This window comes from Passer domesticus, chromosome 1 (genome assembly GCF_036417665.1).
Source record: "Passer domesticus isolate bPasDom1 chromosome 1, bPasDom1.hap1, whole genome shotgun sequence".
In the NCBI taxonomy this organism is placed as follows: domain Eukaryota; kingdom Metazoa; phylum Chordata; class Aves; order Passeriformes; family Passeridae; genus Passer; species Passer domesticus.
Genome location: NC_087474.1, coordinates 91,257,264 through 91,274,349, shown reverse-complemented (window position 1 = coordinate 91,274,349; position 17,086 = coordinate 91,257,264). Strand labels below are relative to the sequence as shown.

At 35.4% G+C, this 17,086-nt stretch overlaps 1 protein-coding gene across 2 annotated transcripts in view; it reads right to left on the bottom strand.

Moving 5' to 3' along the window:
• ABCA13 (ATP binding cassette subfamily A member 13) overlaps nt 1-17,086 on the bottom strand; it is a 165,693-nt gene that overhangs the window by 94,687 nt on the left and 53,920 nt on the right. For both annotated transcript variants that reach the window (XM_064429242.1, XM_064429231.1), the window contains 9 exons: nt 14,299-14,475; nt 11,956-12,256; nt 11,010-11,124; nt 9,523-9,852; nt 8,529-8,598; nt 7,359-7,493; nt 5,854-5,991; nt 2,958-3,144; nt 1,874-2,092 (listed from right to left, as the gene is read on the bottom strand). In XM_064429242.1, coding sequence (XP_064285312.1) covers nt 1,874-2,092; nt 2,958-3,144; nt 5,854-5,991; nt 7,359-7,493; nt 8,529-8,598; nt 9,523-9,852; nt 11,010-11,124; nt 11,956-12,256; nt 14,299-14,475 — 1,672 coding nt within the window. The remainder of the gene's footprint in view (nt 1-1,873; nt 2,093-2,957; nt 3,145-5,853; nt 5,992-7,358; nt 7,494-8,528; nt 8,599-9,522; nt 9,853-11,009; nt 11,125-11,955; nt 12,257-14,298; nt 14,476-17,086) is intronic.

Genomic DNA, 17,086 nt, shown 5'->3' with positions numbered 1-17,086 from the left:
AACTACAGATTATAGTCCCTTTAAATAATTATAAAGACTGCTAATTTTGTGAAATAAACTGATAAGAGATCCCTGGGTAGAATAATACTATCTAATCAAATCTAATCTAATTAAAATCTAATCTAATTCCTATGTTAAGGACTGGGAGACATCTCACAGATGTTTCCAATTCAGCCCTTGCCCTTGCTAGATGCTGGTCTTGCATCTGAGCATGGAAATGGTATGGAAACATGATTAATAAAGGCAACATTATAAAGACTTTAACTTATTTTTTATCACACTGAGCATACAGTCACTGACCTAAGAGCTTTCAGCTGCTATCAGCTTGGCAAGCAAGACATAGAAGGCTCAACAGTCCTAAGCTACACTCCTGAATCATTTCAGTGCATATGCAGTCTGAGTGAATAAATAATGCCATTTACCCTGAGAGAATTTCAAAATTTTTAAAAAACACATTTCAATAGCTGTTCTATAGACATATAATGAGAAAAATTATTCTTAAGCTCTTCAGAAGCCTGCTTTTTTAGTTAATAAAAGGCTTTTGCTTCATTCTTTTTTTTTGCTTTTCTAATTTCTCTGAAGTCTTTTAAAGCATTTGTTGCCTTTAAAAATAATTTTTCTTAGTAGCAAGCATGAGAATACTGCAGAGTTCTGAGTATTCTCATGTGCCATTAGCATGACAGACTGCTGCTAGAATTACAATTCAGCAGTCTAAGTACATTAAGATACAGAATATTATTTCACATCAATTTTAAACCATTTAATAAGTTTGTTTTGTCTCTGTAGTTCTTGAGAATTCCTGCTGTTGCTTCTGGAGAGACTATGATGTCCACACCTGAGTTTGTTCAGATTGAAATTTAAAAGTAACAGGCTTGTATGATTGCTCCCAAAAAGGAAAGCCACTTTGCCAGAAATGCCTCTGCATATGCCTGATTGTACACTTAAGAAGTCCCATCAACCTGACATTTGTTTCCATTGAAGCATGGAAATGCCCAGCCCTTCACAGAGCCTAGCATGAATCAGAAGGTAAACACAAACTATTTATACTGCCACACTGTTTGAAAAGCACACCTTTTATTTCTGAAGTAGAATAAACGCAGTTTGGTATTAATGCACCAGATCTCAACTTGTACAGTTTACTAGTTAGTTTAATATACACTAGGAAAAATTAAGATCTAGTCCTATATTGAAGTATCAGCAAAAAACACTAGCAATTGTTTAGAACCTGACAAGTGGCAAATCCTCTGAGTTCATGTCAGAGCTCTGACTTTTTTTTGCTATTGCATTTTTCATTTTTAAACCTCATCATTTATCAAAAATATTTTAAGGTTGGATTTGGCAAAGGAAAATGAGGTGGCTTATTTAAAAATATTGTAACAATCTCTGCCTTTACCTGGATTTTCTGGTTTTCTAACCTTCCTTCTGTTGCAGGTGAAGGAATAAAGGATAATAGATATATAAAATCATTTTCTTGATTTACTTAAAAACTCGGGGCAAGCACAGCAGTTTTCTTTCTATCTGTTTCTCCATCAAGGATAGAGGTAAGCCAGACAGCATGAGGTGGAACCCCTGCAATTTTTACAAGGCTAACCACCTCCTCTCCAGTGAAAACATCATTATTTGATGGTTCTGTATACCAGGTTTTTAAACATTGACAGCTCCTTCTACAAATATATTCGAGTAATAGACACTAGGAAATATATTTTCAAGTAATGATTTCAGAATACAAAATGTGACAAAAACTCACAAAACCCTGCAGTTACCATTGTTTTTTTTCTTGTAATTTTTGCATTTTCTCTTTTTTATTTGGGTGGCTTGCAACAGTCATTACCAATTTACTTGAGAGATTTCAAGAAAGGGAAGGAAAACTCACCCAGTGACTTGCTCATCCAACTGTTCCTTTGTCCACCCTGGTGCCTTCACTGACCCGTAAAGCAGGAGATGCTCTCGCACCGTCAGCGTGTTGAACAGGACATCGTACTGGGGACAGACACCCAGCTCTGTCCTGATGGCAGCCAGCTCAGTCCGGATGTCCTTCCCATCAACAATAATGGTACCAGAGCTCGGTGGATACACACCAGTCAACAGGGATCTGATACAAGAAAAGAAAAATAATAATTCAGCAAGATAACGTACAATTAGTTCATCACTTAGATATCCTTAGACATGTTTTAACATCCTTAGAGCAACATCAATTCAGTCAAGTATAATTATAGAGATATCACTAATGTTTTAGGTTTGGGTTGAGATACTTTTTTATTTTGGTGGCTTTTTGGGTTTGGGATTATTTTTCTTTTTTTTTTTTCTTTTTTTTTTTGGTTGGTTTGTTGATAGGTTCTTTGTACATGATCTCAACAGTTCCTAATTTCTCTTCCTCCAGAGACAAAACTTTTTTTTCCCCAAGCAAATCTAACAGGTGATTGTTTCCTTCTTCACATGGGTATTCTGTAGGTCCCATCCTGCATCACTGGACTAATGAAAGCTGGTTATGGCTAACAGAAAGGTAGAAACATAAACTTCTTAGTTGAGACATTTTGAAAGGTAATTTTTCATTTTATTACTTTCATTTCTGGTCAACTGCCAAGAAAGAAGTCCTCTGTGAATTCTAGGGACAAAAACACCATAAAACTTCATGCTCTCTATGTGATAGGTTGCCAAAAAAGAACACTCCTTCAAAATGTGTTCAACTCCACAACCAGACATGCCCAAGTCCTACTTAAGGTGTTCCTGAGATATCACATCATGGTTTAAGTGGCACAGAGGACTCAGTTCTCTACTCATTACATTCCTTTCATTATAGATGTACAACTTTCACTTTCCATGAGCTTTGAGGAGTTTATCAAATATTTACCTGGGTGGGGGAAGAAAAAGCATGGCAAATAGTTCACAGAATTTTAAACTGAAAAAGCATAGCAGAGATCAGAGGGGACAGTAACAGCATTAAAAGTCAGGCTTACATAACTGTTGTCTTTCCAGCTCCATTAGGTCCCAGGAGCGCTGTTATTTGGCCCTTATGGAAAGTGAGGTTGAGATCTTTGACAGCCGCCTTCTGACCATCCACATGCTCCTTGGTGAGGGACAGCAGCACAACACCGATGGTGGCTCCTTCAGTGCAAGGGACTTTCCAACCCTGAGGTGCAGGGTCTGTGTGGGGAAGAGTACCAGAACGAGCAGGTTGCTGAATCTAAACATGTGTTTGTGCATAAAAGGAATAACAAAATAACTTAATTTCTCCTACCATTTACCAAAGCCTAGAACAGATGTTCAAGTTGTCCGAACTGACATAAACTACACTGAAATTAAACTTATCACGCCAATTAATATTTGCTAAGAATTTGGCCCATTTGTTATGCCAAGTAATGTGCATGTCTACATATGTCTTTATAAAGTAATAAAATAGTTGCTCTATTTTATTCCTAGTAAAAGAAATACTTATAATAACATTACTAGAATAATTTTTTATGCCCTTAAGCATTAGAAAATTCTAACTGCATAAGCTACTTCATATATGTCATCCAGTTTCAGGCACACAATATTGACATCACATTCACAGCACAGGCAGTTAATCTTCTCAATTCCCCTTAGTCAACTAAGCAAAGCAGATCTCTGAAACAATTCATAGCAGCAGCCTACTCCAAGTATAATTCAATGTGTTCAAAGCAAGCAGATATTCAACACTTTTCTAGCTGTGAGGTATCATCCTCAGGAAACTGAGATGCCATATGACATCAATGAAGTTGCCTTCCTTTCCATGTCAGGTTTGCACTACTTTCCAAACACGAGCACAGTCAACCAGCAGCCCCATTACATTATTCATGTTTAATATTTTATTGACTCATTACTACTTAGAGATCTGGCAGTGAGTTGGTTTATTTTATTTTTAAGCAAAGGCAAGCCAAACTGGAATGTTAGTCCAAAATAACAAATGTTTATGCCTGAGAATTATGAAAAGAGAGAACTATCCTTATTAATATACATAAGATATTTATGGATTATATTTATATTCTTTGCAATGTTTTTACTTAAATAAAATGCAAACATTACAAGAACTATCCTATACATAAAGTACTTGAATTCGATAAATCAAATTATAAATTAAAAAATACATAATTATTTCAAAGATTGGTTTGTTTACACTGTGAATGAAGAAGTTTGGTTTGCCGCTTTCACACTCAATTTTAAGCTTCTAAGAATTCTTTCTAAACTTGAGGTCACTTGCTAGCAAGGTACTACTAGCAGTTGTGACACTACTGAGATCTCCTACCCATGCACCTCTCTTCCAGGTACCTTTCTGCTGTTTCCTAAACTTGCATCCTTTAAATTAAAAAAGAAACATTCACCTGCAGAGGGGCCTCAGACAATGTAGCTCAGGAAAGACTCAGAGTGAGAGCTCCAAGTTCCTTGCAGACACTAAATGATTACCCTGGGAGTTCTTCAAAGGGGAGCTCCAAGTGGGTACGCAGCACCCTGGTCACTGCCAGCCCTGCTGTAGTTCCAGTTCCAGCTGGTAGGACCTGTGCTCCCAGCTCCTCCCTCACACACCTCTGATTCCCTAAATGTTCTCTCTGGGACCAGCCCTTAGCTGGGCTGCAGGGAACAAGTGAAGAAATTGCCAGAAGCAAGTCACTTTGCTGTTTCTAGAAAATTCTTCATGGCTGCTTTTATCCCATTGTCAGTACAATGGCACACAATTCTTTTAAAGGACATCAAGCTCCTTTGCTGCAGACAGTTTTAGCATTCACACACAATTTGCTATCAACCACGCGACATGAGGAAATCACAAAGAATGTGAGCCAGAAACCACGCTAAAACTGGTCAGGCAGAGAAGTTTGTCTTTGTTTTCCCGCAGATTATTATCTTTCTGCAGAAGGAAACACTGGAAATCTTCATTTTATATAAGGACCAAACACAATTGTCTTAACAAAATTGAGTTGTTCCAAATTGCAGGAATTTAGACAAAACGCATACAAATAGTTTTTTCCACGAGTGTTTAAAAGGAACCTCAAGACATTTTGAAGCCTGCTCCAATCCAGGAGACACCTGAACAACTGCTGAGTTGTTCAGCTTCTTCACCTATGCTACAAACAACTGGATCATTTCTAAGATAATTGTAACACCCAAAAAAGCACAACAAGCCATCACGTTGCTCTAAGGCCCAAGATGGAATACAGGTGAAAGTAACTTACTCCTTCATTTCCAAAACCTAAACTAAATGTGGGAACACCCTTAAAGGCACTGGGGAGAGGGTAAAAGGCAAAAAAAAAAAAATCTGAATTAATTGTAAGCAAGTGAACATACATAGAAGAGCAGTGAAATTGGAGGCTGATAAAAAATTAGTGACAATAAGAGCTTTCTAGACAAAAGGCTAAGAAGCAGAGACGGAAAGAACAGTGATTATCAAAGAGGAAGATAAGAAACAGAAGGAAAGAAATGAACAAAGTTAATTTTTCCACTGAAACAAGAAGAAAATTTTTTAAAAGTTAATAAAGCCCAACATGTTTCAGATTCAGGAAGAGTATGAAAGGATTCAGTGAATTCCAAAAGATCCAAACAAAGCAAGGGGGCAATACACTGGGACAGGATGAACCCAAGAGATACTTATTTTACATCTTTCAAAGAGTTTTCTTAAATATTTCTGTACAATAGTTTCCACTGAATGAATCAATCATTACAGGGGTTAGCAAAATGTAACAGTTACAATATAATATTCATAGTATATACTACATAATGAAAGAGAGAAAGAGATAAGATATAAACATAAAATAGAGGACCAAGCCCTGATAAAAGTAGATTGAATATGACTATCCCACCATTCAGAAAAAACCCTATTGTTCAAATTCTATTACTACAAACCTTTTTCTTGGAAGTTTTCATTGAAGAAAAACATATTAGAATTCAGATAATGTCTCTTGCTTCTCTCTGTACCACACAGGTTCTTCCAGTAGGAAACAGTAAAGGGAAAGTACCACTGGTTCTTCAATCCAAATTTTCCTATGTTAGAATTGTGACATAAACTGTTGAAAAACTTATAGTCATTTTGCATCTGTCTGTAGACTAAAAATGTCCTATTACTGCTTACAATGAGTTGGTTAGACCATTTAATTAGACCAAATACTTTTCTCTACTTAAAAATGTTAATAAAGCGCAAAAAAAAGTCATTTCGTCATAAAACCAGGTCCTTCCATAAAATAATCAAGTCTCAGTGATGCTTTACCCTGTCTCCAAATCAGCTTCAAAGTGTAACAGAATCATAGACCTAACAATCTTGTAACCCACCGGGAAGAAGATGGACGAAATAGCCTGCCAAGACAAAGAGCCTATTTTTTTAATTATAAAAATAGTTCATTGCACCACTTCTTCCATTAATATCTGCAAAATGCAAACAAATCAGCCACCAAAAGAAACACTTATTGTGGCACACAAACAAAAAGGACAAAAACGTAGTCATGTATAAAAGCTAATCTTTGGCAGTGCCTGATCTTTTCAGGCATTACTTACCCATCACACACTCACTCTGGAGTGTCATTATGTTGACACTGAAGGACAAGTGTCAATTAATAATAAAGTTTTTTTAATTCAGTTGCATATTCCACCTACCCCTATCTTTCAAGGCAAAATAAAATTTAATTTCATAAAAAAAGAAATACAAAGTAGCCAAAAGAAAAAGCAACATATGCAAATCAGAGGAAAGGTAAATCATCAGAGGAAAGGTAAAACATACAGTGAGGCATGAGGCCAGGATTAAAAATACATTAAACAACTCAGTAAGACTTATAAAACTTGGTTCATGAAAAAATTTAAATAAGCACACCATTACTTTCCAAAGATATACTTGAAAACCAATTTGTTTTCTCTATACACGGGACTGTGGACTGATTGGGAACAAGATACAGTTACTGTGCTGTCTGAAGTTTTTTCGTCTCAAAACATGCTGTTGTGCATGGGTTTCAGCCCAGGTACTGAGAGGAGATTCACCATTTTTCCAAGATGTTTTGCTTCTAGACTAAGCTCTCTTACTGTGAAGATCCAATGAATTCCTAATTCTATCAAATATTTGGCATACCCATCAGCAAACAAAAGATATTTCATGCCTGGCTACAAATTCCAGTCCATGTGTTAGCACTAGTCAGTATTTATGTATTTAGGGAGATGTTGTTTCTCAGTCCCTAAAGAAAGTCAGACAGTTTTGTACAACAGAACCATAACTCATAAAAACACATATTTTTTTATTTGCATAAAACCAAGAAAGACAATGCCACAATAAGTGTTTTCTATGGCGACTGAATGTTTATATTGTGAAGATATTAATGGATGAATAATATTAAATAACTTCTTCAAAAACAAGCCCATGATCTTACCAGGAATAATATTGCTGAAATACCAGCCACATACAAAATATAAAATAGAGTCAAAGAACATCATCCAGCACATCCATCCAAAGGTCATGTATCCTCCTTGTGCCGTTGACTGGTGCACATTATCCCACTGAATTCCTGGTAGTAATAATAATGATTTTTTTAAAGGTCAGAGCTAGATCAGTGCAGCATTAAAGATCACAACACATCAACACTGCACATTTCTGGACATTTAAGCACTGGCACACGACAAACTATAGTTAATAACAATAATCCTAATGAACAGAAGAAAATTTCTATGCCTCTACAAGCCTGTGTATAGAACAGCAGGTGACACTGCTGCTGGGAAAATGTAGGGAAGATGTTTTAGAAAGGATTGTTTATGAAGTCTAAGCTGGCCTTTAATTTGGCAAAAGAAAAAGAACTACAACACTGACAAAATGAATCAGGCTTTAAGCCACTCTGCTAATATAAAGACAAGGATTACACAAAGTTTAATGCCATTTCTATAATGCTAAATCTGAAGATTTAAATCTCTGAATTCTAACTAAGAAGCATTGTGTACATTGACTACATTTAGAAGTAAACATGAATGAACTCACTGAATAATTGCTTCATAAAATTATTACATTGCAGAAAACACGAAAGGAAAAAAGAAGGCGCAAACACCAGTGCTACAGAAAGCTACCATACTGCTAAATGGAAAACAAAAGTAACAAAGTTGTAAATTTATTAATAATATTGCATTTTTTAAACTGAAAATGCCACTTTGTTTGCAGTACAGTGGATCATTATATTTCTTCTACAATTCTTTTTCCACAATTGTCAAGGAAAGTGGTTTCTCCCAAAACACATTTTGCCCTTCCTTCAGTAAAACGAGTCATTTTCATGAAGTGTCTGGTGGGAAATTTAAGTAATATATTCTGCAATTGTCTCTTCCACTCTTACAAACTGTTGTACCATTATGACACTTTTTCAATAGTTTGAAACATCCAATGTCATGAATATTGTTCCTGCCATAATAGTAAAAAAATTGTTACATCTATTAATATATCTGAACTTGATCCAGCTTATTAATTTATTAGAGATTTTTCAGAACAGATTGAAAAACTTTTCCAGCTGTAGCTTTTGAAATAATAATTACAAAGCTTTTCTCCTAACCAAGGACCTTACCTATTTCTTGGCCCTCAAAATATGTAATGAAAAATATTCCTTGCCCAAAGGCGGTTGTAGAAAGAAGACACTACAACATCAGAGGAGAAAAAGTATGTGAACATCAAATAAAAACATGCTGTTAACAAGTTCCATGAAATAAAATATACTGTGATACTAAAATCAAGCACAAACTAAATAGACATTTTTTTCCTCCACATGGGCCAGTGGTTGCTATTTCATTTTATGTTTTAACCATACTCCCCCACAAACCTTCGCAGTATTTGTTCCACCTAACAGAGCTCCACTAACCTAGTTACTAATACTGGAAAGTGTTATTTCATCTGACCAACTGACACTGAAAAAAATGAGCATTTTTTAACAGTGTATGTATTATTCCACCAGCCTAATTTAGTGAGTTATCCTGAAATAGCGAAGCCATAATGTGTGAAATATGTTTTGTTCATATGATGGTGATACTCATGTCACATTCAGGGATATGGTATTTTAGCACAGTACAAAGACATAAAACAGGCTATGGAATACATAGAACAGGAAAGGACCTGAAAGAACCTACACCAAAGAAGCACATACCTCATATTATATGGTTGGACAAATTTCTGATCTATTCTCCAATTACATTAACAGAAAATGAATCACTATTTTTTTTCCAAATAAATAATGACTTTGAGAAGTGGCATGTCATCAGCTGATCTTGAAAATACACTAATGTTACAAATATTTTGAAGTCAAGACATTAAAAGAACTCATGAGTATGAGGAATGCAACTTCCTGATATTTTCTGTAGATATACAAAATTACCCTGGCACATTATTTTTCATTCCTTTTTATCTCTAAATATTTTGTTGGTTGAAGATTTATTAGTGTGATTTATTTCCTATAGTCACAAAAGCAAACACGGGAAAAAATAAATACATTATGCTCTGAAGTTTTGAAACTATAGAAATTCACAGCATAGCTGGAGGAGGAAAATTAGAAAAGAATAAATATTTACCATTATAATCTGGTTGGTGAAACTCAGCTGGTTCTGCAAGACCAACAAAACTATGTAGGGTAAAAAGCTGATCATATAGACAAGGCTGGCACACAGAGCTGCTGTATCGGCACTGCTGAAAAACGCTCCCAAAAAATAGCTTAACATGATGACTGTAACTCCAAATTCCAGGAGAAAAAGGAAGATAAGGAAACCATTGCTATAAGCAAAGATACCACTTGCTTTTAAAATGACGGCCAGAGCACAGCTGCTTACTGTGAGCACAATGACATTCTCCAAAAACCAAGCAAAGAAATGAATGGCTGGATACACACCCATTGTCTTCATATACTGCAAGACAACAGAGCAAAGAGAATTAAAGTCAGGAAACAAACTTGCTTTTCTTTTTTCTTTTTTAAACAAAAAATTTCCCTTAAATTTCTTGTTTCTTTGCTCTTGTGCTGTGCTCTCTCCTGGATCAGACAGATTGAGCAGGGCAGTCTCTGAGATCAACACACATGAGCACAAGGAATCACCATGCTCAGCAAAATTCTCTTTTGCATAGGGTTTCAAAAGCAGAGGTCAGACTACTGGTTGTTCCAGATAGGATTTTGCCTTTTCATACTCTAAAAAGTACTGAGAATATACCACAGCAATATATGTACAATTTTTTTTTTCTCAGCCTGTTGCTCTTCTGAAAGAGGCATACAGTTTGTAACCTTTATGTATTACCAGGCAAATAATAATTTAGCCAGGTATGAAGTACATCCCTCTTTTTCTAAAAATATGCTTTTGGATACAAGCTAATAAAACCTTTGAAGCAGTACTCATAAAATCATCAAAATTAATATTAAGTTTATTTAATATTTTGGAGCATTAAAAAAGCTTACCTTACAACAGAAAGATTAGAGAAATTAGATAATTCCTTAATAATTCCCCAAATTAAAAATTTTACTCAAGCAGTAATTCTGCTGATACAGTGAAATTAGTGTCATTCTTTAAAAAAGTGTATTTATCCCTATAGAAAATGTATCACAAGGACCCTGTCCTTCCAAATGCTTAACACCTGGGAAGACTAGCTGTTGATAGAACCAAATCATTGTCTTTTTTTTTTTTTGTATGCAATTTCCCTTTTATTTCTGATAATTACACAGTTCATAATAAATTCTTAACTAATTTTAGGTAGTTTGATCATTACAGACTACATAGAGCAAAATATTAAATAATCCAAAACAAAAATCATTCTAATCAAAAGGCCTTCCCAAACAACACTTTCCAGCTTCAACTTTTGCTTGTTGCTTTTTGTGTCATGGACAATATTTGCATACTGATGCTCAGATAATATTTTGAAACTGAGTTGGCAGCAAGAACTAGAGTCTAGTGCCCAGAGGAAACAAGTGAAAACAAAGCCATCTGGATTACGAGTACTTAAAAGTACCTCACAACTTTTGTATTGCAGCGCACCTAAATTAACACATTTTCTTTTCAGACGTTAATCTACCTCTTACCTCTTCAAGATGAATTTCTCTTTCATAAACCAGCTTGCGAACCATACCAGCAACTGAAACCATCCATGTTAACATCATCATGAGAGGGAAAAAAAACCCTATGTTGTTCAAGAATCTATGAAAGAGCAAATATGGAGAGTCGTCAGCCCACAAAGTTAAACTGTTTTCTGCAGAATATTCATAGGTTAATATTGCAACTGTTCTCAAAATAAGATCTGACATGAACAATGAGATTTATTCCTGATCTGATTAGAATTACTTATTTTTTATGTAACAAGCTAAATGTATGTACTAGTACAATATTATTATACTAATTTTATATATTATAGTATTTTAAACCATACAGCTGATATAATTACTCTTTAGGGCTCCATTCAACGTCAAACAAAATTCAGATTTTTATTGATGGCAAAGTAATATATTTGGACAACAAAGAATAATATGCCCCAGTGAATTTTCACTCCACTTTAACAAATTTATTACCACTGACTAATTTTAAAATCTGGCTAATAGTTGGGATGTTTTGATGTTTTACAAAGAACAACCCTACACTTTTGCTTCATCAACTTTACCCTTCAAGGGACCAATTTATAGTTTGTGTACAGGACAACTAAGGATTTTAAAAGGGATCTCTTACAATAATTTCAGCTAATTGAACACTATGTTGACATAGCCTCTGTCCAGCAGACAACTCCAAATTATGGCTGCAAACATTTTGTAGGGGGTTGTTTGCCAGACCAACATTGTATAACATGTTATGTTAAACACAGCTGTTGGGCAATATTTGCTCTGCTGTAATACATCTTGTATTGGATGTACTTGTTTAAGCCTGTGTAGAGATATACATTCACTCACTGAAAAGTGGGAACGTAATAGGACGCCAAGTTCTTTAGTACTAATTTAACAAGGTAAATACATCAAATTAAAAAGCTGAAATTTTACTTACAGATCACTGGTATGACAAGGGTAAGGCATGGCTTGCACTTGAATTGCTGTTTCTGAGGTGTCTGTCCCAGTCTGTGCTGAAATAATTGCCCTTTCAATCATATCTTGAAGAGGAATAAAAACATGGTTGTATTTAAACCCATCAGCTGGCAACTTGTGGGGATGGGATTTCCATGTTGGATTTTTAATCAAATCTGTTCTCATGCTGTAGAGAACACTGGTTCTAATTGTATATGAAATGCGTCTTGGAAGGAGATTGCTGGAATCTTGCTTCTTGTCCTCTGGTGTACTGAAGATGATACCTGGCATAAGAAAGGAAGCTTCACAACTAAGCTTATATAATTTATGCTATTTCCATAGCTAACTCATTGCTAATTACCACATGATATAGGATGCATTAATCTGTCAAGGCAGGCCTCCAAACTTTCTTGATCCCAAGCCCAAAAATGGCAAGTTTCAGAGACACATTTTTCACGTTCATGAATATGAAATGTAAAAGATGATTCACATGATAAATGGGTTCGTAAAAATCATTTTTATTTGAGGTGATTTGTCTTTTCTTGAGCTGCAGTTTTCTCTTTGCATCCACATTTAGTTCTTTTTGGGGGACTGATATCAGTTCCACAGTAAAAGCAGCAGCCATAAAATTTGTGCATCAAAGCATCAACATAAGTAGATGACAAAGTAAACAGCACCAAGCCACTAAAATATATTCTGATATTAATCTTTAAGTCAGTTCCAGAAGGTCTAGTTTAGAACAGCAGAATTTGCATTTGTTTTCTCTAGCTCTCTATAAAGGAAAAGAAACCCCAACCAAACAGATGAAAGCTTAACATGTAGCTGTAAAGATGAAGCCAAATACATGAAACTGCTTGTGTTCTCTTTTTGTGTGATCCAGACCTTTTAGGACTTCCAGACAAATTCTAAATGTTGCCCTTTTCTTCCTTGGGAAAAGGGAGAGATATCTTACCTACCAGCTGGTTCTCTGAAAGATAATAAAATACAGAATACTTTACTGCAAACCCGATTTCTTTCAACTGGTCAATCTCATTTTTCCATTTACACAAACAGTTGATTTTCTAAGAAATTCCATGAAGCTATGAAGACTCTGAAGACCACAAAAAAAAGAAAGGAAAATTCTATTCCAGTTTAACATCTTTCTATGGAAAGGAATGTATGCCTACATCAGAGCATGTAACATTGACATGTTGGACACATTACGTTCCTTAGAACACCATCTTCTTGTTCTCTAATAATGTGAGGAGATAATAAGGCCAGAGTACTGAAAAATACTCATACAAAATGTCTTTACTTATATTAGCATATGACCCTTCCCTAGGTCAGTGGAACAAAAACACAGCTATTACTTGGTAATTCAGTTTTCTGAGGGCCAAGACTTATCTGTCCATTTCTTTCCTTAAAGAGACAAACAGTTTGCCTTCTCTGAAGTACTCCTGAGCAATTCTCCTTGTCTCAAGGTATAGCCTGTTTGCTTCATATTGATAAAGGGTGGCAATTGCCAGGGTACTGGAGATCACAAAACAAGCATAAGATTCCAGACTGAACAGTTTCCTTCTTTACAAGTGCTTTCTCATGTCTTCTGTTATACGCTTACAGTCATTAGGGGGATTAAAAAAGCCCCAAAAAGACAGAGGGAAAATGTTGTGGAATACTTTTTATAGGCTTAAGGGGGCCTCTCTTTTGGAAGCACTACATGCAATCTACAGCATTTTCCGCAAGACAAGCACATTTGTTAATGGAAAATATTCTTGCCTTTTAAAATCTTTTATAAAATTAATTGAGTCTCAGCAATAAGCATATAATGCAGGAAAAAGAGAAAAAGTATAATCCCAAGGAAGAAAATAAATTCCTTAAGAACTTATTCACTCTGAATAAATAAACTAATTTTTCTGAGGGGTTGGTTTAAGAGTAAATCTTAACAAATGCCCTTCCTTTCCTCCTTTTTGGAAAGTCCAGAATATAAAAAATAAATTTTGAAAGGATGTAAACAAGATGACCTTGCCATCTTGTTAAGTTTCCTCAGTATTCCACATTTTTTTATCTTTTTCTTCTTTATATATTTATGACAATTCCTTTGAATATTTTGATAGAAATAAGAGACTCCAAGGATTCATTCATTCAGCCATTCCACAGTTAGAACAGTATAATTAGTCTTTCCAGCTTACGTTACAGCATTTAAATGTGCTTTATGTTGACTGTATTATATGTGATTTAATGCACGCTTCGAAACTGTGTAACCTTTACCTACCTTATCAATAAACACAGACAACAAATAGAAAGTCTGAAATTTTCTGTAAAAATACATTTTACATAAGGGACTTACTAGCCAAAAGATTGTTTTCCTGCATGAGTTCATGAGCCTTCTCCTCCAATTTCTCTATAGAGTCAAAAGGCTGGAAACGGTCCAGTAACACACAGGAAGATATATTTACAACCAGCTGTGTCAACAGGTCAATCTGTTTACTTGCTGAGCTGTTAAGCATCTTGTTCATCATAGTTTCTAAGATGAGGAAACAAATAGGACTTGCTTAGTTTTAATGATCAGAACAGAAAGGTATGTTGTCACTTGCGCATCCTATGAGACTAAATCCTCATTGCATAAAAAAAAAAAAAAAAAGTAGTTTAAAAGACACAGAAATTTTAGTGTGAACTTGTGGAAATGCAGTTCATGTTTCAGTGTCTTTTACAAGCCCTCAGCTGTTCTTTCCTTCAATTTCAGAGGAATAAAAATGTAACAAATTCTAGCAGAATTACAGAAAGAGCCCACACCCTTGAACCTTTTCTGATGTTTCTATAAGTACTCCCACAAATACAAGGGAATTACTGTATTTCAGATATCATAAAAGGTATTAATCTCTCATTTAGCAACATATTAACCAGTTCTTTTCTCCTTGATACTGTGAATATTTCAAGAACCGTGTTAAATAGAGCATAAGCATTTTGACAGGAGTCCTACATTTAAAAGAATCTGAAAAAGTCTAATAATCTCTTCATTTCTACTTTATCTATGGATCCAGGAGGAACACATACTTCAATCAAAACCTGGTTTCTTAAAAAACTCAACCTTTGGAGGAATTCAGATCTTCATCCATTGGTAGAGAATGTAGGGAAAATGCTATATGCTTATGTTTGAGAGAATAATCAGAAGGACAGCATGAGCTAGAAACATGCTATCTAGATTTAATAAAAACACCTGAATTTCTCAGGTACTAAACAATGTTATAAAACATTCCACACAATTTCCCATCTGAAATTTTTCAACACTCACTTGAAGATACAATCTTTAAAAAAGAAGAGGAGGTGACCTCCTGTGATAAGAGTGGTGACAGACAAATCCTGGATTGTAGACATTACTCAGCATCAGCACAGGAAACATTACAATAGGAAGGCAGATAAGTGGAAAATGTATGAAGCAGTCTGAAGAAGCATGATTAACAGTGAGAAGGGTAAAGTGCACAAGGAGAAAAAGCAGAGGAACTGACAGTCTAGAATTCAAAAGATAGGCAAACAATGACAGGGTGAATTCATAGGTTGAGAGAAACTATAACAGAAGAAGATAATAAAGATAATAAATGTGTTATTTATGGCTATCCTTGAAGAGGACAATAAAGGAAACACCCATGCTGCCCCTTTTTTTCACAGCATTAGAGAGAAGAGAATATTCCTGACATTAAGCCTGGATATATATATTCGTATACGTTTTGGTATATGTGTATGCAATTATACATAGCCCTATATGCATTATTCTGTACGAAGACAGGCTGAGAGGGTTTGTTACTCAACGTGGAGAAAAGAAAGTTCCAGACAGACTTTATAGCACCTTCCAGATTTTATTGTGGCCTGAAGGGGGCCTACAAAAAGGCTGGGAACAGACTTTTTGCAAGGGCATATACCGGTGGGACAAGAGGAAATGGCTTTAAACTGTAAGAGAGTAGGTTTAGATTGGAACAGGTTGCCCAGAGAAGCTGTGAATGCCCCAAGCCTGGAAGTGTTCAAGGCAAGGCTGAATGGGGCTCTGAGCAACCTGGTCTAGCATAAGGTGACCCCGTGGCAGAAGGATTAGAATTGTATCATCCTTAAGGTCCCTTCTTATTGAAAGCATTCCGTCATTGACTGATAGATAGACCTTAATTTGAAATCAATACTTAGCTAAGAAAAGCTTCTTTCATGAGTTAAATTGTTGAATATTTTAGCATAAGAACTAACATTTATATTGCTGTTGGCTTGGAGTGTGGTATACCTAAATATTTCTGGAAAAAAATATTGTTTTAATGTGCATGAACTTCTGTACTCCATCATAGAAACAACATATATCTATAAAATGCAATCTACATGAACGTTTTAAAATCAAGACCTATAGAGTTGATTACCTTGTTTTTTCCTATTTATAAATGTAGCAATTATGAATAAAAAGCTTGGTAAATCAATGTTCACTATTATCTTCATATTTCATTAAAAATAATGTCAGCCCTCATCTTCCACTCAACTTGTTTAACCTATCATTAAGTAACTGGGAGGAAATACAAATGGTCTATGTAAAACCATTGGTAGAAGTGGTGTTTAAATAAAAATAAAAAGTTGCTGGAAGAATAAATTAGAATAAATCAGGAATAAATAAATTTAGGTCAGAAATTAGAAGAAAGTTTCTAGGTATCAGAAGATTTGGGTTGGTGGCACAGTTTTCAGTGATGGCACTACAGCTATTTGTTTCCTGCCTTATAAATACACACAACACTATATCATTACAATGAGGGCAGCAGAGGGGTAGCACAAAGGAAAGCTGCTTGTTTTGGTATTGTTTTTTATTGTCCTGGCTGTTATACACATTGTCACATGTAGCCCTCTGTAAGGAGAGCCCTTGATAGTGAAAAAAGAAAATTCATATCTGGAAGAAATCACAGAAGAAGGACAAGAGAGAGACCCAGCAAGCAAGAATTTAAAAGAGGAGCTTGCAGCACAAATGCCACCCAGTGCCTCCTGAAGGTTTGTAAGGATTGTGCCCAGCAAGGAGCTCACAAGTTCTAGTGGGTCAGGGTTTACACAAGATCAGTAGGAAATTATTCCAAGTTGCTGGGCTGCAAAGCAAGCATAGAGGAAAACAATTGCTTTGC